The 24595-nt window shown below is 45.6% G+C and overlaps 1 protein-coding gene across 1 annotated transcript; it reads left to right on the forward strand.

Annotated features, from left to right (window-relative positions):
- Window positions 1–1793: 1793 nt before the first annotated feature.
- LOC119654779 (endocuticle structural glycoprotein SgAbd-5-like) lies at window positions 1794–2674 on the forward strand. Its single transcript, XM_038060321.1, has 2 exons — window positions 1794–2030; window positions 2311–2674. Exons 1-2 carry the CDS (start codon window positions 1906–1908, stop codon window positions 2504–2506), a joined length of 321 nt encoding a protein of 106 aa, XP_037916249.1. The 5' UTR covers window positions 1794–1905; the 3' UTR covers window positions 2507–2674.
- Window positions 2675–24595: the final 21921 nt, after the last annotated feature.

The raw sequence follows: 24595 nt of genomic DNA on the forward strand, positions 1-24595 counted from the left end.
CGTGTCTGCGAAGTTAAAATCCCCGCCTCACTCGACTTCTCGGCGATTGCGAAGGCGCAGGAGGATGACGCAGCACTTCAGAGCGTCAAATCCAACCCGAAATACATCGGAAATTGCCCATCTACGGCTCGAACCTCTCTCTCTGCTGCGAAGACTCGGAAAAGGGACCTCGGCCATACATTCCGGCCACCTTTCGCAAGGAAGTGTTCCACGCGCTTCACGACTTGGCGCATCCAGGCATCAGGTCAACAAATCGGTTGGTCACCGGGAAATACTTCTGGCCCTCCATGAACTGGGATGTCAACTCCTGGGCCAGAGAGTGCATCGCATGCCAAAAGTGTAAAGTCATCAGGCATATAAGGAAAGAAGTGGTCTCATTCTCCCGCACCACCAAGCGGTTCCACACAATACACCTCGACATAGTAGGGCCTTTGCGAGACTTGCACTGTTACAAGTATTGCCTCACAATCATCGACAGGTTTACGTGGTGGCCTGAGGCAATACCTCTGAAAGACACTACGGCACAATCTTGTGCCGAAGCCCTCTGTCGAAAGTGGATACCTCGCTTTGACGTCCCTGCAGTGGTCATCACTAACCAGGGAATGCAATTTGAGTCCACCCTTTTTTCGGAGTTAGGCAAACTCCTGGGGTTTAAACGCCAGCGGACTACTGCATACCACCCGCAATCCAATGGCATGCTAGAACCTTGGCACCGGACGCTGAAAGCCGCCATTATGGCACGCGACGATTTTTCCTGAACCCAAGTCTTGCCTCTCGTCCTACTCGGCCTACGTACAACCCGCCGAGAGGAATTTGCTGGCAGCCCCGCGGAGCTGGTATACGGGGAGAACCCGAGACTCCCAAGTGATCCGGTTTTCGACAAGAGATCAGGTCTCACAGAGTCGGGGTTGGTGCGTCTGCTGAGAGACAATCTCCGACGCATTAAGGCCACTCCTCCCACTCAACACTCGCCCGCACCTGTCTGTGCACCCATGGGGCTGGACACGTGTACGCATGTCCTGGTCAGGACAAATGCCGTCCGGAAGCCGCTACATATGTTAACTTACAAGTTTACACCCATCAATGAAGTAGCATAAGACATGATTCATGCATGGTATCTATGTGAAACTTTCATCATTTTATAATTTAAGACAACTGTCTAGAGAATTTGCCGTGTAATTTTGAAAACGTATGTGCTAAGAAATTAATTTGTGTTTATATCCACGCTTCATCAGCACCTGCTACTGCTCATTTCCAATCATCATTAGATTGAGCAATCAATCTCGTACTAACCTCTTTACTGAATTAAGTGGATGATTACTACTTTTTCGCAGTACAGCAATCATACAACTATTTTACGTAGACATAACAAACCCGCTAATGATGGTAGCACAATATCCAATGAAGGGCCGTTTCAATGTCACTGCACTTAAAAAACCCAGAAATCAAATCTATAATCTGAATCCGCGCATGGATTGAAAACATTTGCATACACATGTAAAGTCGTAAGCTCATAACCGAAATTCTGCTGATTACGATGCAATTCATCACTAAATTCCATTGAAATAGGCACCCAGACCCATTGCCAAAAAAGTTAAGCGACTTTTCTTGAGTATCTTAAGTCTGACGGCCACCGCGACTATCCCCAAAAGATGGATCCGATGGGCATAAACTCTCTCAGGTCGTAGGTGATGTAGTTGATGATGCATTGACTTATCCATACCGACAATGATGATGCTGGCGGCAGTGATATTGGTTTTGGTGCTGATAGTATAAAAGCTGGTTAATCCCTTTCGATCAACATCAGTTAAAGTTTAGCAACCGCAAGCGTCCTAACTACTCGCCCATTCGGAATATCGCGAATTTATATTTGTGAAGTTCATCAAACGTTATAAATAATCAAAAATGAAATTCGTTATTGTCGTCAGTGTTCTTATTGCTATCGCCGCTAGTGCTCCTCAGGATCACCCAGATGTATCTGTTCTCAGATTTAACAACGAGAATGATGGACTAGGACACTACCATTTCGAGTAAGGATTACATATCTATGAAGTGCTAGTAACAGTGGACTGTCTAATTTGAGGGTATAACTCGAATACGGCCTAGTGAACACAGTGAACCGTGGAGATACTAATATATTGTGTGAATTTCTAGAAATAAACGTGAAAGATTGTCTATCTTTTATAAAGAAATTAATCTAAATAAGAGTAAATACCAAATATTTTGGATATTTGTTATGAATGAGATCCTTCGAGTTTAAAATTTTATCTATATTTTATGGCCTTAGTAATATTTCTATCTTTATTACAGCTACGAACTATCTGACGGTCAGAAACGAGATGAAGCTGGTGAACTCAAGGACTTTGGCGAGGAAAAGGCCGTTGTTGTAACAGGATCTTATTCATTCACCGGACCTGATGGACAAACCTACTGGGTAACCTTCACCGCTGACGAAAATGGTTACCATCCAGTGGTTGGAACTGGACCACAAGGCCAACAACACTAATTTTTTTTTCATAGTAGAATAATAGATTTCCTATTACTCCACATTTAGTCTTACCTGTCGGCGATGCCATTTTTCTGTAAAAAACATGAAAAATATGTTAAAAAAAGTGAAGTGTGCAATTTTTTGTATATATTAAGAGAAAAATAAAATAAAACTGTGTGATTGAATCTAATTTCGAACTGTGTTTCTAAGCTCCAGGTCTGAAGGTCCTGGTGAACCTTGACGAACAACACATTGTTCTGGATGATCTCTAGATTTCATTCTCGCTTTCTCAGCATGTATGAAATTACATATTCTTTTTCTTCAGCCTTTGTCCCGTTCACAAGCGGGGTCGGCTCGTCGTGATCGGTTTCACCATTTGGCTCTATCGAATGCCTGATCTGGGTGCAATCCCCAGGCTTTTAAGTCCCCATCCAGTTTAGGCCTGCCTTTTGATCGTTTACTATCGACTTCGATGTTCAGACCAATCTTGGCAAGTGAATTCTCGTTAGCACGAATTGCGCGACCATACCATCGAAGACGCCTCTCTCTCAACTTTTCCACGATCGGTGCAACCCCATAACGATCGCGGATATCCTCATTTCGGATGTGATCTAAACGTGTGACGCCACTAGTCCAACGTAGCATCTTCGTCTCCATTACCGCAAGACGCCATTCATTGTCTTTTATAGTCGGCCAACACTCAGAATCATAGAGGGCGACTGGGCGGACAACATTGCGGTAAATTTTCGATTTGAGACGTTCGTTGATACGTCGATCACAAAGGACACCAGTTGTGGAACGCCGCTTCATCCAGGTTGCGTTAATGCGTGAAACAATTTCATAACGCAGTTCTCCATTGGCTGATGGCGTTGACACGAGGTATTTAAATCGCTCAGTTCTGGGCAGATCACTGCCGCTGACAGTGATTATGCCTGTTTCATGTGGACCGATCGTCAAAAATTCAGTTTTGTTTAGATTCAATCTGAGACCGTGTTGCATGAGGCGATCATTCCATTTTTTTGGACAAGTTGCTCGAGATCATTTTTGCTATCAGATGCTAGGAAAACATCATCCGTATAAAGCAGTGTGAAGGGCGCTGGACGTTGGATATCCCGTGTGACGGTGTCCATAACAAGAACAAAGAGGAGTGGTGAGAGGGCACTTCCTTGATGAACACCCACAGAGACACGAAGCGGTTTTGATACACCCGCCATACTTCGAACTTTACTTTTCGGATCGTGGTAGAGCAATTGACCCAGCGCACGAGTTCTTCTGGTACTAAGTGTTGTCGTAAAGCATACCAGATGAGTTCGTGTGGCACATGGTCAAACGCTTTCTCTAGATCCAGAAAGGCAATCTAAAGAAGGCGATGCTTCTCACGGTGTTTCTCTATGAGTAACCGCGCAGCGTGTATTGCGTCAGTAGTTCCGCGGTTTTTGACAAATCCGGCTTCATTCACGGTTATTTCAACGATTTCGCGAATACGGTTGTCAAGAATGCGTTCAAACATCCTCATGGTATGAGAAAGTAATCGGATCGGACGGTAATTTGAACATTCTGCTGAACTACCTTTCTTTTTCCATATTGGAACAGTGGTACTTTCTTGCCAGTGAGATGGTGTTCTTCCTTCCTGAATAACCCGGTTAAAGAATTCACTGAGCCACAGTGTTGGGTCCCAGCTCTTCGCTTTCCAGAGCTCAGGCGCAATGTCGTCAGGACCTGTGGCTTTCCCTGACTTCATTCGTTTCGTTGCCCCCTCGACTTCAATTGCGCTAACACGAAAGTCCTGGGGGTTCAACGTGAGTGCCTGCCGTGAAGGCTTAATCCCACGGTCTTCTTCGGACACGGATTGATTTTGGGACTACAATCAGAGCCCCGCCATGCAAGCACAGCGGTCCTGGTTTATACTGAGTGCAGGCTCAGCATTCATACCAGTGGATGCGAGGCCTATCTAACACCTCTGCCGCAACTAAGGGGTATGGCACCCGAGTTGTACAGTGCAATTCCACAGCTCCGAGGAGCTCTGCTCGCGATGTAGGCATAACCACAACCACCATGAAACTCCCACTAGAGGGCCAACCGCAAATAACCGGGCCGAGAACACATCCTCCAGGAATTCTCCTGCTATGCTCTCAGAGGGCCACCCCGGTTCCCATGGCACCAGATAACCTCCGGTAAGGCTTCGTGGCAGAGCCACTTCAGATGAGTTCCTTGCAGACTCGGGTCTGAACGCCCTCCTCGAGTGCGTGGGGACGGAACACCCCAACGGGTTAACCGCAACGGAACCTTTCACCAGCTAACTACCGCTCTGCGTACAACACAACACAAAGGACATCACAAAACAACACTAACATCAACACACAAAAGCTGGTGGCTAACCACCGCGGCCACTAGGTCATTCGCCCATCAACTGCAAGCGAAGCAGCGTCGAGGAGCTCTCTCCTTCGTCGGAAGGCAGCACTCGCGAATGCATTAGCGTGTTTAAGCGTCCCACTGCTAGCAAGGCACTGGCTAACATCAAAGATACCGTTCAATACGTGAACGCCCATGTCGTCTAGATTGCGGATGTCACTGTACGCTGGACAGACACAGAGAACATGTAACCAGTGCTCCGAGTCAGCCCCACATAAAACACAGCCCTGACTGGAGGCAAGGCTGCGCTTGAAGAGGAACTCATTCAAGCTACCATGCCCAGTCAGGAGGAAGCCCATCTCAAGCCCAAAGTCCACGACGGAACTTCCTCTGGCAGACACATCCCTGACGTACTTATACGTGACCCGACCTTTCCCACATTCATCCCATCTAAGCTGCCACTTAGATGTTACACTCTCGTCTAACAACTTTTTGACCGCAAGCGGCCCTAACCCATCAACCTGGTTACAACTAACTAAATCAGTATGCAGCAAAGGTACACCCCTCCTGATCCTGTAGGCCGTGACACGCCGGACTACCTCCAGATCAAGAGAAGGAACTCCCAACAATACCTGCATGGCGTCGGTCGAGACAGTGCGACACACAGGAAGACACGCTAACAAAGCCACTCGTTGACAAGCGTAGAGCAGCTGCCTGCCCTTCACCGTCAGCGCCAAATCATACAGCATAGGGGACCCATATGCAGAACATATAAGGAAAAGCCCCACATGAATGGATCTAGCAGCTCTCCTGCTTAGACCCCACTCACACCTCATCACTCGCCTCAACATACACACCAATTTAGTCAAGCGTAACCTGAACTCGCGCAGGTGCGCGACCAAAGACATGCGTTCCGCGATCGTGACTCCCAAGTAGGTCACTTTCTGCCGGATCTTTAAAGACCCTCCGTTCAACTTTACGCAAGGCGGACGACGTAGGATGCCTTTAAGCATCATCGCAACGGTCTTCTCCGTTGAGATCGCGACACCGACTTTACTGGACCACGCGTTAACGATGCGCATGTATTCGGCAGCCTGCTGCTCGAGTTCAAGGCGAATGCTCCCCTCAACAAGAATGAGGAAATCATCCGCGTAGGCAACACATTCAGCCACGGAAAAAAGCTCACCCAACAGTTCGTCCATCATCAGATTCCATACAAATGAAAGTGCGATAGATCCCTGCGGGCAGCCGCGCTCAACATCCACCCACACACGCTCATTGACACCTTGGACGAATGCCTTTCTACCGTGGAAGTAGCTCTTCCACAGAGCCAATTCCCGGCAGTCACACTCACGAATTTTGGACAACACAGAGGACCAACTTAGGTAGTCAAATGCACCTTTGAAATCAACAAATATTCCAAGGACGTATTTGCGAGGACAACGGACAACAAAGTTCCTAACATGCATCAAGGCGTCGTCAGTTGCGCTGACAGTGAAACCCTTGGGTGTTTAACGTAGGTACCTGTCGTGGAGACTTAATCCTACAGTCCTCTTCAGACACGGATTGATTTTGGGTCCGCAATCACAGCCCCGCTGTGACAAGCAACAACGATACCAGTCTATATCAAGTACATGGCTTAGCATTCATACTGGTGGATGCAAGACCTACCTAAATCTCTACCGAACTAAGGAGTACGGCACCCGTGCTGAAACGCAACACCACGATGAGGCCCGAAGGTCTCTTCTCGCTTGAGCAAAACCACAACCACCATGAAACTCCCACTAGGGGGGCCAACCGCAAATAACCGAGCTGTCCTCACATACAACAGGAGTTCACCCGAAGTATGGAGTCCAGGGGCTTTCCCGGTTCCCATAGTACCCTGGTAAGGTTTCGTGACCAATTTGCCACTTCAGATGAGTCCCCGTGCAGACTCGGGTCTGATCGCCCTAATTAGGCCTTTGGAGTATTCGCCTACTGCGTCACGGCCGGCAAACCAAAGTGATTACAGCGTGTCCCGGTGCCACCACTATGGAGGTTCTCCTCGGCCACTTGGTTTTGGTTTGGCCGACAGGATTGCCGCCCCGTCTTCCTCAACTGCACCTCTGAGCACCAGTTGCGCTGACAGGTGGAACTGGTCCAAATGTCGACAATGATTGTGGAAGTGGAAGATGAGCAAATTCTTCAGTTGAAATCTGCTGGAAGTATTCTCGCCACCTATCCGTTGTGGTTCGACGGTTAGTAAGCAGAGTACCGTTCTTGTCATTAACGCAACAGAAATGTTCGATATCCTGTGTACGTTCGTTACGGCTTTTAGCAAGTCGATACAGATCTCTCTCGCCATCCCGAGTGTCCAATTTATCGTAAAGATTTTTGTAATGGTTCGCTCGGGTGCCAGCGACCGCTTTCTTTGCTTCCCGGTTGGCATTCTTATAAATTTGACAATTAGCAGGTGTTTTATCGTCGAGAAATTTATGGTAGAGGCGTTCCTTTTCACGGACCTTCATTTCAAAATCATCATTCCAAACTAAGTATCTCGGTTGATGTACCATTTACCTGGCTTTGTGACCCCGAGGGTTGCAGAGGCCGCTTTGTGGATCGCGTCTTTCATTTGGTTCCACGATTCGACATTCGTAATGGTCGGCAATCGTACGAGTGAGATCGTTTCTTTCTTTCTTCTCACCAAATCGCCACCAACTGATGCGCCGCGAGCCAGTACGTTACTCACGCTGTTTTATCGGTGGCTTAATTCGCAGGACGGCAATCAACGGCCGATGTTGAGGTGCGATGGTCTCATAGGGAACGACTTTGCAATCAGTGACGGTGGTAAAATGTTAGCGTCTTCTGAGAATATAGTCGATTTGCGTTTCATTGTTCCCACTATAAAATGCAGGGAGATGAGACAATCGTTTGATGAACCATGCATTCATAAGTACAAGGTCATGGGTGTCCGCAAAATTGATTATATGCTAGCCACCCCCATTGCGCGCTCCGAACCCCTTTCCCCCATGGCACCTGTTACCGTCTGCCTTTTCACTCACATGACCATTAAGGTCGCCGGCAATAATAATATAGTCGTCAGCAGGTGCGTGACAAGTCTTTTCATCGAGAAGTTGCCAGAAGGCATCTTTCTCGGCATCAGGTCGACCTGTCTGTGGTGCATACGCGGTGAAGAAGTGAATAGTGCGATCAGCTGATATAATGGTGAGCTTCATCAGCCGATCATCAAATCGTTCGACTTCTTTAATGGCATCACGGAAACCCTCTGAGATGGCAATGCCAACACTATATTGAGTGTGTGGGTTACCAAAATAGAGAAGTTTATAGCCATTTTTACCGCGTTCGCGTTCAATGTCGCAGTTTCTGGCACCAGACCATCGGGTTTCTTGCAGAGCGCAGATATCAATGCGCCTTTTCTGAAAGGCTCTTGCGAGTTCCTCGGTCTTTCCAGTTAGGGTACCAACATTTAGCGTGCAGACACGTATTTGTTTTGTTCGTTGTGTGCGGACTAACTTGCTTACGTCCTGACGCCGTCCATGCGTCAAGAACCCTTGCCCATTTTTCGACAGGACCGGGGCCCGTCCTGCCGCGTCGACTGAGGTGGACGCCCTAACATTTCTCCGAGGCTTGTAACTCAATCCGATCATCATGTTTGTGAAGACATTGTATGCATTTTCTTGGCCGACCTGTCGCGGGACCTGTCACCAAGAGAGATCAGGTAGGATTTTGCATAGTGGAATAACTCCAACTATACGCTATTTATCTCTTTCCCTGATCTCAGCATTTTATGAAATTACATGAAATTGAAATATTGCAAATGACCCCCTTACCCTCTTAGAAATCAATTTCTCTCCCTTTTCCTACACAATACATAGCATGAATGTCACTTCTTACGATTTGGAAAGGACCATAATAAAATTCAGCAGAATATAGAAAATGGCCCTCATCCTTCACTACTTTAGTCAAATTCCAGACCGACACTACGGACAGAAACCACCAAAAAGAGTCAGTCAATTGAAGTGAACTGATACAGCAAAATTCAAAAATCACTCTTGGCATCATGACTGTCCTTGTGTTTGTGTCACATTCAGTGTCCTTGTACAATATCCTCGTTGCGGATCATATTATTTTATGTTGGATTTATTTTCGTACATTCGCATTCTGACACTCCACACTGGGGACACTAATTTGGTTGGACATTCCATTACGTATTCGTACTTCCCATGTTTAGCAATTTCACATGCAATCACAGAAGAGGAGATATTCATAATTTAGAGAAAGAATGACTACAGAGTAAATCCATTTTGGATATATACACTGTAGAGAAGGACAATGTTTTCGCCGTAAGCAGAGGGTGGGCAGTTCTGCTGACGACATCGCGCTGAGCTGTCCCATACAAACCCAAAATGTTGAACTTGATAGCACGTTCCGATGCAAAGAAAAATACGAGTTTATGGTTGATAAGTAACAAGGCTAATTCACCCCACCACCTTTGTGTCGACCACCTTCATCATCCTTGGAAGCCGAACCGCCTAGAAAGAGGTAGGTTTAGTTGATTTAATATATGCGTGCTAATGGACTTTGCGGATAGAAAAATGTGCCTTGAAATTTCTTAGATAAGATGACCACAAAACCTTAATACCCGAAGCACGAGCTTCCGGTATTCCGACTTTTCGGTTTATGGGCGACAACTTGCATTCTACATTGCAAGCTGGCTTGACCCGTGACTATCCGCCTGTAACCATTCTCTATTTAAGTGTTCTCGTTATGAGATATCCACAAACTGCAACAGCTGTTACTCTCTTACAAGGTCCTCCCACTCACAGTACAGGTCCTTGTCGTCAGGCAAGCACTTTTCTATTGTGTTCTGGCTACAAGCTCATCCTCTTATTTGTTGCTATCACTGACTACCGTAAGGTTGGTGTAGCAATCTTAATGCATATCTGGTTTCTTATCTTACAGATTTGCGTATAGGTGGCTGAGACTACTCGTATGGAAGCAGCTAACCTTCTCATTTGGATATAGTATGAGCATCCAATATGGAGGTGCAGCTACATTTTACTTAGGGCAGCTCCATGTCCTCCGACCTCTTACTTCAAGAACAAAAACAGAGGTAAGAGAGAAGAAAAGGAGGATAGTAGGAGTATGAAAGGAGAATGCTACTGATGGAGACAAGACCTTCCCTGATGTACTTACACTCCAAAGTACAGGGAGGGCAGGTCGTTCCAAGATGGCATCCTTGTATTCGTCAGATGACGAATACCGATCTATAAGATCAGAAATAAAGTTGAGATAAGAAGTAGTGTGAAAATGAAATGAGAATGCTCCTGATTGAGCAAGACTCTCCCTATGTGCTTTATACTTTAAAGCCAGTGATGGGCTGGTCGCTCCAATGGGCATCCTTGTATCCGTCGGTTCAGCCAGGAACTACCCCAGGCAAACCTACGGCTGGGTGAAAGGTCAGACAGGAAGTGCCCCAGGCAGACCTTTGGCTGGGTGACGAATACCGATCTCTGAGTGTGGTTCAGCTCACCACAGGTCAAAACAATGCAGGCTGCCAACAGTATACCTGTGCAACCTGAGAAACATCCCCAAAGAAGCTTGGGATATATTATCAGTTGGTTGGAACAAATATTCTAAGGTACCTAACATGATTACTTATTTTGGAATAAACTACTGGCTTGTGACATAATACATATGTCCCGCCCTTGAAATATTCTATTCTATTTATCCTAATACTATTCTTTTTTGGAGGAAGTGTATTTGATGAATGTCGGTCAGTGCATCATTGGGAACAGGGGAGATGCTTGAGGACCTCTGAAGACTTATAAGATAATAAGCACCTTGGCAGACTGCCATTCAGAACACAAATGTTTGCAATTTGTAAATCATACTAAAATTTTAGGGGTTCAATTGCGTAAGGTCGGACAAAGTTGCAACATGGTCATCTGAGTAACAAAGCCTTAATGGTTTTGTAAGGGCAAACCTCAAAGACACCCATATCTATACCTACTGTGCTCCTTCTAATACAGCAATATCACAATCCGAAAAGACGTTTAATAGTATCCTGTTGAATGCAAGACATTACAGCGCTAGAACAATTACTGTAGTGTGAGACAACAACTCAATGACATGGAAAAAGAGTGTCAATGCATCACTAACCAGCTGAATATTGGTAGATCTAGCAGAAAAATGCCCAAAAATATATGACTTCTTCCCCGCATGTAATCAAACTATTGGTTAAACCACTGCAATTGTAAAGTCTAGCGAAAAGCCAAACAGAAGCCCTAGAAATCATAAAGTGAGATTGAGAAGCATCAAGAGTCGCTTCCGGATCCAGAACTAATCACCTATAATCTTCTTCACAAACCAAGTTCAAGATATACCCTGTAAGTGTTTAGTGCGCGGTGGAAAATTGGATACCATCGCAACAAAATCATTTATAGTAACTTGACCCTTCCTCAATATTTGACTTATGCTTCTATTGCATTCTAAAGATCCAACAGACGAGAAGGGAATCGTAAGGAAAGGTCTAGTCAAAGTTATACTAGATGACGCCAAAGACAGTAGGACCAATAAGAAGAACAAAAAAGCTGCCACCTTCAAAAGACTCAAGGAAAAAACGATTTTTTACATAAACTCCGACAAGAGAAAATCGATTATGATCATGGACAAGGAGCATGAATCAGTCGTACGAAAATTTAACAAGGATAACTTCAACGAACACCAGTATCGATCAAACGTGTGGTAAAAAACCATCAAAGAATGCAAAGGTGCCATTAGAAACCGTTCTACAACGCGAATATTTAATCCAACTTTCCCAAGGATCAGGTACCTACCTAAAATCCATAAACTCAGAAATTAATTAGGGGAGGTAATCCCCGCAACAAGCTCGCCAACTCAGAAACTGGCGAAATGGCTATTATAGGGACCAAGCAGTTTGGAGCTCAAAAGCAAATACACGGTAGAAAACAAGGAAGAGTTCATCGAACAAATCCGCGAAAACCTGAAAGAAATAGCATACGACGAAATACTGGTATCCTTCGATGTGAAAGCTCTGTTTCTTGTAAGGAGTGGTTCTGCTACCTAGAAGAGGACCTCCTGAAGAGAGAAGGTTTACCTGAGTGGAAGAACCAAATTCGTCAATATATAAAACTGGCCTACCTAAGTATGAGCGACACCTATTTCATTTTCATTGGTACATGGTGTAAACACAAAACCTTATTAAAATCGGTTTACTGTCTGTCTGTCTGTCCGTCTGTCTGTCTGTCTTTTTTTTTTTGTTGAGGAGGTGGAAATCTTCAAAAACACACTGGTCTGAACACACCAGCGTGTTATATTTTTACCCACTAAAACCAACCCCGACTCCCTCCCTGCCCCGCGGAACCACCATAAGGTATTACATCACGGGGCGGAGTCACATCACTCTAGCTTTGTCACCTTTCTTCTATACACGGCGCACGTGACCGCGTTTTTCTCCTCTCCTCTGCTTTTAGCAGTTTATTTTGGATAGATGCGATCATGGAGTTTACTGCATCCCAATTCTCTTGATGTGCTAGCATTTTCGGCACCAGATTTTCTGGTACCAGCACCTCCCCTAGAGTCTCCTCTAGATTCCTCCTTTCTTCCACAAATCTCGGACAGTGGAAGAATACATGCTCTGGGTCCTCTGGGACTCCATTGCAATTTCGACAATCGGGTGAGGTCTCCAATTTAAACCTGTGAAGGTATTGGAGATATCCTCCGTGCCCCGTGAGAAACTGGGTGAGATTATAATTAATCTCAGTGTCGTCTCTCCAACCACTCTTTGATGGCAGGAATGAGCCTGTGCGTCCACCGGCCCTTCCCGAGCGTTCCCACCGCTCTTGCCATCTATTTATAGATATCTCCCTTTCAGTTTTCTTCGTCCGCGATGAGGAAGAGGTTGGCTTTGCATTGTATATGTTCGCCATCTCATCTGCCAAGATGTCAATCGGCATCATACCAGAGATGACGAATGCTGCATCATCTGACACAGTCCTGAAGGCAGAGCATACCCTCAGGGCTGTCCTCCTGTAGACTGAACTCAGTTTGGTAGCGTTCCCTGACATCCACAACGCCTCCCTCCAAACTGGGGTTGCATAGAGCATGATCGAGGTCACCACCCTGGCTATAAGCAACCTAGAGGTATGCCGTGGCCCTCCAATGTTCGGCATCATCCTTGCCAGGGCCATACTTGCAGTGGATGATTTGTCGCAAACATACCGCACATGTTGCTTATAGCTAAGCTTCCTGTCTATCATCACTCCCAAGTATTTGATGCTCGGCTTGGAAGTGATGATATGATTCCCGATTCAGGCGTAATTTCTATTTCGGCGCTTAGTGATGAGGACCGCTTCCGTTTTTTCCTCCGCAAGTGTCAGACCAGAGCTCTTTAGCCAACTTTTAACAGCACCGATTGCCTCACTTGAAGCAATCCGTCTGTCTGTCTGTCTGTCTGTCTGTCCGTCGCACGCATTTTTCTCGGAGACGGTTATAGCGATTGAACGTTCACGCATACAGTGAATTACATCGAATTGCGTCGAATTTAAGGGGGAGATCCCCATACATGCAAAAGGAGGGTGTAAAGTTTTTTTTCATCAAATATAGTCATGTGGGGTATTAAATTAAAGGTCTCGATTAGTACTTTTCAAAACCGATCTTAGTTTTGACATTCGTTGGAAGGGTGGGGAGCGCGGGGGGTTGAAAGTGATCACTTCTTTAAGGGGGCCATTCTCAGAAACTACCAAACCGAAAAATCTGAAAAAAATCAGGAGGCTGCCTATGTATGGTGCCTGGGCTCCGAAATACCTTCCATGCCGATATCTGTTTAAATAAAGTTGTTAATAGTATATTACTACAATTTTTTGTAAATGGTTAGAAACCCCCCTTAAGTTCATCCTAGTACCATGAAATTTTGTAGTGATATAGGCTATAATATAGAGCATGATCTTACCAAGTTTGGTGGAAATTGAACTATTACTAACAAAGTTTCAATACCTCAAATTTGTTGCTTCTTTGAAAATTGAAGACTATGAATGTCAATATCACCCGAAAGTGGATACTCTCACATAATATATGGATATACATATTACATGCTACCTACTAAGAAATACACAAAACCTTTCGTACCTGATGCGTCCAGCTTCCGATTTCCCGACTTGTTTAGATGTCAAAATAATGCAAAGGGATGAAAAGGTGAAGTTTGTCAGACAAACCACCAAACACCCCAATAATAACCATTCATGGAGTGAAAAAGTGACCCCTTTTCAACTCCATGATCACTTCGAGACACTTCGAGAAGGAAAAAAATACATCCTTAGCCCCGCTAAAATGACCGACTACAAGGAAAATACCGAGAAGCATCTGATGAGACGAAAGGTGAGGCAACTGAAAAATAAGGAGTTAACGCAGCTAAGCGTACAACAAAAACAAAACCTGAAAAAGAAAAAGATTCTTCTGTATTCATTCAAGGGCAACGCGTAATATTGAAATACAAAGGTCGTTACCCTGCTCCCATTGCAGAGGCGAGACAGCGTCTGATGAGTTGCTTCTGCCCTGGGACGTTAGTGGTCTTTCTTCAATATACTGTTGTTAACTTTATTTGAGCAGATATCGGTATGGATAGTATTCTGAGCCGGTTTGGTAGTTTCTGAGAATGGATCCGTAAGCGGAATGATGACTTTCGACCTCCTGCACTCTTCTGATACTCAACTAATATCAAAAGAAATACCAGCTTCATGAAGTACAAATCGAAACCTTCCAAGACCATATAATTATTAAACACGTTCTAAAAATACTCAACTGGATCTCCACACCGACCTTCGTTACAAGGCAAACTAATTGATATTACTTTCCCTACCGCTCGAATCGCTTCCAATGTGCCACGATGGAATATACGAGTACCTAATAAGGCCCTGTTCTGGGACCACAGGTACACTCGTAAGGAAATTCCATAAAACCGATAATCCCGACAACGTAGGCAAGAACACATGGTCATACGATCAACACCTGTTAATTGGGATTGGGGGAGGACGGTGGTCAAAACCATAAACGACACTAAAATGTCCGGAAACAAGAAGCTTCCCCAATATAACGAAGAGATCCGGAATGCCGACAAAGGCTTGTGCAGGAGATTTTGGGCAGAAATGAAAACAGTGCAAGAAGGAACGCCCCTCCAAAGAGGTATAGTTAATATGCATTTAATCCTGTTAAGGCAATGAAGAGCCTTAATGGGGCACACAAAAAACTGAGAAGAACTGCATATCGACGGTTTGGCGACAAGTTGAAGCTGCCTCTCAAGGAAAGCCAGAGCATGATCAAGCCCAGACTTAAACTCACTTCTTACTGAAACCTTAGAAAAACTGGTTGAGCAAGACTGATTAATACCTTCCCTCTTTCATTGAAACTGCAATGCTTATCATTCGGGAAGAGTTGGTTTGACGATAATAACTATTTACTTGCTGTATGTCTACTTACAATACAGTGCAAAATCTAAAAGCCATCGCATCACCCAAACCAGATCTAAACTCATATGGCAATCCACGAAACGGAGAGCAGTTGAAGAGAATATTAATGTCAATGAGGGCGGATGAACTTGCCAGAAAGGGATACCAAATTTCATTCGTTCGAACAGAGCCTGCGCCAGGAATCACCAAAGCTACAGTTTTGAAAACCATGATATGAAGAATAAGGAACAAAGCATTAGAAATATTGATATATTGGATTAAAACAGCGGAAACCTTAACATTGAAAGATTTGGGGATAAGGACACCGATAGGTCTAGTAACTGGTCACTGACTTCTTGGAAGACATCTACACATACAATGGAGGCTATGGGTGGAGTCACCGGGCATAAGATCGTCATGCCCGAAACCGAGAAAGATGTCAGGCTGGTCCGCTAAAGCTCTGAATGAGCAGACCTTCATGCAGGTGTGGTTAGACCAACCTAATAAAGCAAGCGCCTCTACGGTAAGAGCTGCCCATGTGGTCCAATGCATCGCCAAAGCGTGTGACGCGTCCATGCCGAAGAGGTGCTCATTCCCCAGTAGAAGACCAAACTACTGGTAGAATGCTGAACTGGCCAGCCTTCGATCAGCCTGTCACCGAGCCAGAAGAGCAGCTCAAAGAGCGGTAGGCAGAATCGACCAAGGGCAAAAAGAGCGCGCCAATAAGTAAGCCCGCAAAACCCTCAAGCTCGCCATCCAACGAAGCAAGAGGGAATGCTTTAAGGAGCTCTGTTTAGAAGCGGACGTAAACCCGTGGGGGAGCGCCTATAGAATCGTGATGGGGTGATTCAGAGGTCGATCATCTCAGCAGATCACGTGCCCTTCACTCTTTTTAAAAATATTCAGGGGTTATTCCCTCAGCAAGAGGAGGGCATAAACAGCTTCCAGCGACCTCTGAACGGCACGGCAATACCGCCAGTCACCAGTGACGAGCTGCTGGAGATCTGCACTAGGATAGGAGAAAATAAAGCTCCAGGTCTGGATGGCGTGCCGAATAAGGCCCCCCCCCTGCATGTCCGAGGGGATATTTCCTGCATCATGGAAACGACAGAAGTTGGTGTTATCGCCTAAGGCTGGCAAACCTCCAGGTGAGCCAACCTCCTACAGACCTATTTGTCTTTTGGACACTGTGGGCAAAATACTAGAGCGAGTAATCTATAATAGATTACTCCCGGTTGTTGGGAGCCAGGGAGGCCTCTCAGATCGGCAGTATCGGTTCCGTAAAGCCAGATCAACCATTGATGCCATCAAAATGGTTACTGGCTTGGCCGATGATGCAATCCACGGAAAGGACAGTACTAGCAAATATTGCATACTAGTGACCCTGGATGTGAGAAATGCATTCAATTCGGCCAATTGGAACTTAATACGGGAATCTCTGGCGAAGATTGGGATTCCCGCTAGCTGCAAGATATTGTCAACAGCTATTTACAAGAACGGATGCTTTGGTATGATACCGATGACGGACCCCAGGAGTACTATGTCTCCGCGGGTGTCCCACAGGGCTCCGTACTGGGCTCACTGCTGTGGAACATCATGTACAACGATGTTCTTAATCTTCCCCTTACGGAGGTGGGCTACGCCGATGATATAGCGCTGGTTGTTGTCGCAAAGCATCTCGAAGATGCTGAGTTATACTCATGCGAAGCGATCAGTGCTGTTAAGGGTTGGCTTGAGAGTTCTGGTCTGATACTTGCGGAAGAAAAAACGGAAGCGGTCCTCATCACCAAGCGCCGTAAAAGAAATTTTGCCCGTATTCAAATTGGGAATCATATCATCACTTCTAAGCCTGCAATCAAATACTTGGGAGTGATGATAGATGGGAAGCTGAACTATAAGGCACACATGCAGTATGTCTATGACAAAGCATCCATTGCGAGTGTGGCCCTGGCAAGGATGATGCCGAACGTGGGAGGCATGCTTCCAGGTTACTTATAGCTAGGGTAGTGAGTTCAATTCTGCTCTATGCAGCTCCAGTTTGGGGAAAGGCATTGTAGGTTACATTTAACGCTAACAAACTGAGTTTAGTCTACAGAAGAACAGCCCTAAGGGTGTGCTCGGCATTCAGGACTATCTCAGATGATGCAGCATTCGTCATTTCTTAAATGATGCCCATTGACATCTTGGCAGATGAGATGACGAATATATATAATGCGAAGTCTATCTCTCCTTTATCGCAGACGAAGAACGCCGAAAGCGAGAAATCGCTAAATAGATGGCAAGAGCGTTGGGAATGCTCGGGAAAGGGTCAGTGGACAAACAGGCTCATCCCTGCCATCAAGGAGTGGTTGGAGAGACGGCACGGTGAGATTAATTATAATCTTACTCAGTTTCTCACGGGGCATGGAGGATATCGCCAGTACCTGTTCAGGCTTAAACTAGATACCTCACCCGACTGCCCAAACTGCGATGGAGTCCCAGAGGACCCAGAGCATGTATTCTTCCACTGTTTAAGGTTTGTGGAGGAGACTCGAAGAGAGGTGCTCGTACCAGAGAATCTGGTGCGAAGAATGCTAACATGTCAGGAAGACTGGGATGCGATCAACTCCATGGTCGTGTCTATCCAGAGCAAACTGCGAAAGGCAGAGGAGACCAGAAAAGCGCGGTTACGTACGCCGCGTAGAGACGAAAGGGGACCAAGCTAAAATTGGCTGACTCCGCCCCGTGATGTAATACCGTACGGTGGTTCCACGGGGCTTGGAGGGAGTCGGGGGGTAGTTTTAGTGGGTAAGAATCCCACACGCTGGCGTGTCCAGGCCAATGTCTTTTGAAGATTTCCACCTCCTCAAAAAAAAACACTTACAATGGAGATTTAGGGGGGGGGACTGATATTACAGTTCAAAATCATCGCCAAGTGGACGCATTTCGGGAGAAATAAATAAATCCCTTGAAAGATTAATCATTCAGTCCTCTAAATGAATTGAAATCGGACCAATGATAATAATCGTTGGCGCAAACATCCTTGAAGTGTGTTAGAGCACCGTTTTGACTTTAAGAAGGAAAAACACTAGTAGGCGAGTCCTGTCTTGTCTGTAGTTGGCAATTTAGACAAAAACTGACTGTAATCCTCTTCTAACCGGAGGAATGGCCCTCTTAGGGAATATGTTCCAGAATAATTCCTGGAAAATGTGCCTTCGATCCAGTTATTTGCAGTTGACCACCTTTTGGCAGTTCCATGGTGACTGCGGTTACGCCCATATTGCACGGAAGAGCTTCTTGTAGACTCATTTGATGATGTTGCGCTTCACAGTGAAGGAGCTGTACCGTTTAATTGTGACAGACGTGTTAGATAAGACTTTCATCCACTGGTACGAATGCCTGCGCTTAGTAAACCAATACTGTTCCGCTAGTCACGGCGGACCTCTGATTGTGGTCGCCAAATCATTCCGTTTTCGAAGAGAACAGTGAGATTATGCATACACGGCAGGACCTTCATCTAGTCCCTTACTCATTCTCTCTGTTTTCCTCTCTACATCGTTTCACATATAATATTTCAACTTATCTATACGCTCACGTATTGTTCAATGATTTTCTGCAAAACATACATTGCCCATTGATCCTTATGCAAATACCATTAACGAAAATGGTCATAACTCAAATATGATAGAACAAACTGAAAACCCAAACTAATAATTTATGCACAAGAATGGAAAGAGAGAAAGTAATTTGTCAGTGGAAGTAACGCAAATAAAACTTTCCCCACATATCCAGTAATTGATAGAGAGAAAAGCAAGATTATGCCTCAAAAGGATATCATTTAATGGTAGAAAAGAAAGACATGAACAAGGGATTATGTAGATACAATAGATGTGATGGGGGCTGGCGCACGAAACGAACGAACAAAGACGCTCCATGCTCCTTATCAAATGGTATGACACCTTCAGATGGTGTAGGTTGCAATTTTTGGACTATCATTTTGCTTCCGGAATTTCGAATAAGATACAATCGCATTGGAGATGAATACTTTTCAAAGAATTAGATCCTTAGGTGGGAAGAAATGTAAACAGATCCTTGAATGATTCCTTATCGAGTATGGTATTTAACACGACATATTGCAGTGTTAAGGTCCTTTGACACTCTTTCTTCTTTGATGCAAACATTATTTCAGAAATTTAGTTCTCACGAGAAAATATGTTGTTCCTCTTCTGTTTTAATATTTTCTTTCAATTCTTGCAGACTCATCTGTGCCAGTGAGTGATACCCTTGAGAAGGACGAATGTCTACAATTGCCGATCCATCTATAATATCTGTGCATATCTCACTTTTGTCATTTTTCCATTGCTTTGAATTTCGAAAACAAGTCAACGGTTTCGAGATAATCTCATTTTTAATTTTCATCCAATTTCGATAGATTCAAACAGTGTCAAGTGTTCGAACTCCCAAAAACATCCATAAAATTATTTGGATAGAACTCCCCACGGATACTCTTCAGTCTAGATCTCGCCACAGAGGTCTCCAAGCCCGTTAGAGATCCCAGGAGGATCGACTGGAGAAAGTTTGGTCAGGCAATTAAGAACAAACTCTCAGGTGCGCAAATTGGTAGGATTGGCATGACAGATGAACAGGAGTCAAAGGTCGGGGCTCTGGAGAAGGCATTCGATACCACCTTTAAAGTCTCGTGCCTTACTAAGTACAGCAAAAAGACCCTGCCACCGTGCTGGAATGAAGATCTCTCTAGCCTCAAGAAGCTGACCAGAGAAATCTTCAACATCTGCTACAGGCAAAAATACAAGGACTATCTGAAGAAGTACAAGTCGACCATCAGGACCGCCAAGAGGCGGTCTTGGCTGGTCTATTGTCAGAACATTGAAAGCACTAGTGAATCCGCGAGACTCAGTAAGATTCTGTCCAAGGAACATAGGAGCCCATCCTTTGTTAAAAAGTCGGAAGGCTCCTGGACGGAATCTTCTAACGAAACCTTGCAGCTGCTGGTTCAAACGCACTTTCCCTCCAGCGAGGAGGACGGTGAGTCAGAACCTTGCTTGGAGGGTTTGCGGCAACCCCAGCTGTACGAGACTATCAAATCGGTAATTACCGAGGATAGGATCGGCTGGGCTATAAACAGCTTCTCCGCATACAAGTCTCCAGGCCCAGATGGCATAATGCCAGTCATGCTACAGAAGCAACAGGAAAGGGTTGTGTCGTGGCTTATTGAGATTTACCAGAGCTGCATCTATTTAGGATACGTACCACAGTCCTGGAGGCGCGCACGAATGGTTTTCATACCGAAAGCGGGCAGGGGCGGTCATGAGTCCGCGAAGGACTTTCGACCAATCAGCCTAACCTCTTTCGTACTGAAGACCCTAGAAAGCGTCCTGGACATTCACTTAAGGACGATTATGGAGAGAACGCCTTTCCCTAAGTCCCAGCATGCCTACCTCAAAGGAAAATTCACAGAAACCGCCCTCCACGAGGTAATTGGCACGGTTGAGCGGCCACTGCAGTACAAGCAGTATACCCTTGCTGCCTTCTTGGATATAAAGGGAGCTGTTAACAACGTCAGTACCAACGCCATCAAGGAAGCCTTGACCGGTATTGGATTGGAGGGGTATCTCACGCATTGGATTATATCCATGCTGAGTACCAGGATAATCCAGTCCGATCTGGGAGGCAACCACTTGACCAGAGCTGTGAACAGAGGCACGCCCCAGGGTGGCGCCATCTCACCGGTGCTCTGGTTAATAGTAATGAACAAAATTTTACGTACATTGGACAGCAGCGGGGTGAAGGTGGTGGCGTATGTCGACGACTTGGTGATATTAGTATCAGGGATGTTTCTGTCCATTATGAGCGACATCATGGAAGGAGCGTTGCGAAAGGTGTGGCTGTGGACCGCAAGATGCGGACTCAGCATAAACCCAACCAAAACGCAACTGATGCTATTCACCACCAAGCCAAGGTTACCTGAATTCCATCTACCACGGCTGAATGAACAAAGATTGGTTCTTTCCTCTAATGTAAAGTATCTAGGTGTAATCCTGGATACTAAGCTAAATTGGAGGTTGAACATAGAACTGAGGGTTAAGAAGGCCTGTATAGCCTTCTATGCCTGCAAGAGAACCTTTGCAAAGAAATGGAGTCTCCAGCCGAGGATGGTTCTCTGGATGTAGACCGCTGTAGTGCGTCTGATCCTAACGTACGGTTCTATTGTATAGTGGCAGGCTTTGAAGAAAAAAATACAATAGAACGAAGCTTAATAGGATTCAAAAAACCGCGTGTGCAGGTGCTACTAGGGCTCTGCAGTCCTGCCCGGCAGATGCTCTCAATGTATTCCTGCATCTCCTCCCCCTAGCCGTCCACATTAAATATGTTGCAGCGTGCAGTGCCGTCAGACTACGTGAGTCCGGATGCTGGGCAGCGAAATCCTACGACCACAGCAACATCCTAGATGAAATAGCTCGGGAAATCTGGGCATCCCCCACGGACTATGTCACACGCGAACTGAACTTCACGAGAAACTTTGCTGTGGACCTTCCAACCAGGGCAAAGTGGAAGACCGGCGGCGTGTTGCAAGATTATGACACAGTATTCTTTACGGACGGATCAAAGATGGCCTATGGAGTCGGCACGGGGGTTTTTTCGAATACGCACGGTGTATCCAAGTCGTATGGTCTCCCAGGTTTCGCCAGTGTGTTCCAGGCGGAAGTACTGGCGATATTGGAAGTCTGTCGATGGCTGGAGCGTGATTCGAGCCCCAAGCGTAACATAGCCATTATGACCGGCAGTTAAGCGGCCATCAAGGTTTTGTACTCAACGATGACATCTTCCCGGCTGGTGGGGCAGTGCAGAGACGCGCTTAAGCGTCTGGGCGACACGCTCAAGGTCACTCTCCTCTGGGTTCCCGTGCATAGGAACATAGAGGGGAATGAGCGGGCGGATTGGCCAGGCAAGGCTCTGCTCTTAGCAGTGCCTCGGTGAATACAGTCGGTGTTCCGCTGGCGGCTGTCGGGAGCCGAGTCTGCTCGCACTCCCTAGCAGATGTGGGCCAAGTCAAGGAAAATTTGGCCCGCGTGCAAATGCATTCAAGATTAAAGCGGTCTGCACGGGGTACTGGCCCATAGGGGACCATGCCGCTAGGCTCGGCATACCCTACAACTCGCATTGCCGAAGCTGCGGAGAAGGAAGGGAAACCCTCATGCACTTTCTCTGCGATTGCCCAGCTCTGGCTAGAATCAGGCTGCGGACACTGGGTAAACCATTCTTTTGGGGACCTCAGAGAGATTTCTAGCTGCAGGGTTGGAGAGCTGCTTTCCTTCGTGAATGCTACGGGCTGGCTCTGGAGATCCGAGCCGGCTGGACTCTGCCTCCCTGCTCCCATAAAAACAGTCATGGTCGTAGGAGCTTGTGGCATCAAAACGGCGCATCTAAGCGCTAATTGGGCTCCTCGGAGCGGCCACTGATTCCTACCTACCTACCTACTCCCCACGACTACTCAAAAAAAAATCTGTAAGCCCAAACTTGTTGGGCTTTTTAAAGCATCCAAATTCAAAACCAATGAATTAACAATTTTAATTCTAGCGCCAACTACAACTTTTTGGGTATTGCCTCCAATCGAAATCGAAAGTGTTTTCTCGGCATCATATCAAACAAAACTAAAGATACTTGCCCAAATTGGAATTTCCGAATTCCTCGCTTAAAATCCAATTTGAGCCCATTTATAAAATCATCTGAATGATCCAATACCGCCCTAGAGCGGTCATGCAACACCGCAGCCCAAAACAGTCAACCGATATCGAAAATATATAGTTCAAAAGATCAACGACACTCGTTCCCTGAAGCAGTCAAACCGTCAAGAAAGTGCGTTAAATCACTTTACTCTTAACTGAGGAGTCATCTGCCTGGTCGTGAGCACGTGAAAGAAAACAATACTGGATGCCACAACCTCTGCTATGGAACTCCAAAACCAAGAGGCCCAATGTACACTGGGTTGTGGTTTGCAGAATTATGTATTTTCCCACGATCAGTTTTCTGCTGTTTTCTGGAGCTTAAAATGCAATTTTTTGAATGTGTAATCACATGGTTGTCGCCTGGGGGTGCGCAACACTGAATTTTGCAAAATTAAGATGAAGAAGACCTTGCAATATTGGGCATATACCAAATCCTGAAATGAGGTCGATATCATTCGATATGAATTACAGATATCGATTCTCCATCAAGTATATCTCGTGCCCCTTCAATTGCAACTGCTCATCAGTTGCCCCCAGGCTACTACTGCGTCCGCTCTATCCAAAAAGATTGCTGCCATCGAAGACTCGTTTTGCATTTGTCCTCAAATATTATAGACTTGACTACCGAAGTGTGAAAGGTCTCAAAATTAAGTTGCTGCAATATTCGTCTGGATTTGATTTATAATCACAAATTTAGGACTTCCTTGATGGTCACCCGATCGTAGAACTCTTTTAGTAATTTTGTTACCGTCAAATCCATAATGAAAATTTTATTACCCTTGGGGAAACCAACCAGTCCTCTTTTCCCAAAAGAGGTCCGTTGATTACTCACCTTAGATCATCAACGATCAAAATGGGAGTTAAAGTTCTGATGGGTTCACGTCGTCGGAAGTAACAATTTAATAGTAATCCGAATTATAGGTGGATACCCAAGCCAGAAGATATTGCAGTGACTCCACATTGTATCAGGAGCAAAAACTATTCAAAAGTAAGAAGCACTCGAGCTATGTGAATCAATCTTTTAACTGGAATACATCAATACATCCTCATTACAGGACGGACTCACTAGCTTTGCATACATTCAGAATAGGATGATACGTCCTTGTAGGACATGGTTGCCAGAAGGGAAGCTGGCAGGGCGAAAACAAAATGCCGAGACCATGAAAGCCAAACAGGCGCTGACTCAGATGTCACAAAGCTTGGCCAAGCCGGGCGTTTCTTACGCTCAAGCAGCTAGGAATACTCTCCCTAGAGCTGCAGCCCCCCAAACTCCTCTTACCAAAACAACTAGAACACTATTCCTAGAACTACAGCCCTTCAAGCCCCTCAAGGCAACATATTGGCCTTCCAAAACTTGGTCGAAACTCTCGCTTCGGCCCAAACAAATGAGCAGCGACAATTAGCCGCTATCCAACTTTTTATGAGTTTATGGAGTTAAAAGTCGTCACATTTATCTCCGCGTCCTTCGTCTCACACGCCCAACGTGCCACCGCACAAGAGTTGGTCGATTCCCTGAAAGCAGACATCTTCTGTGTTTCAGAGACACATTTAAAAAGCAGGCA

Source organism: Hermetia illucens, chromosome 4 (genome assembly GCF_905115235.1).
Source record: "Hermetia illucens chromosome 4, iHerIll2.2.curated.20191125, whole genome shotgun sequence".
In the NCBI taxonomy this organism is placed as follows: Eukaryota; Metazoa; Arthropoda; class Insecta; order Diptera; family Stratiomyidae; genus Hermetia; species Hermetia illucens.

What these genes read in the sequence shown, in the direction of transcription:
- LOC119654779 (XM_038060321.1), top strand. Translation starts at nt 1,906, where the DNA reads ATGAAATTCGTTATTGTCGTCAGTGTTCTTATTGCTATCGCCGCTAGT. An exon ending in CTAGGACACTACCATTTCGA is followed by an intron (nt 2,031 to 2,310) that starts GTAAGGATTACA and finishes TCTTTATTACAG; the next exon opens with CTACGAACTATCTGACGGTC.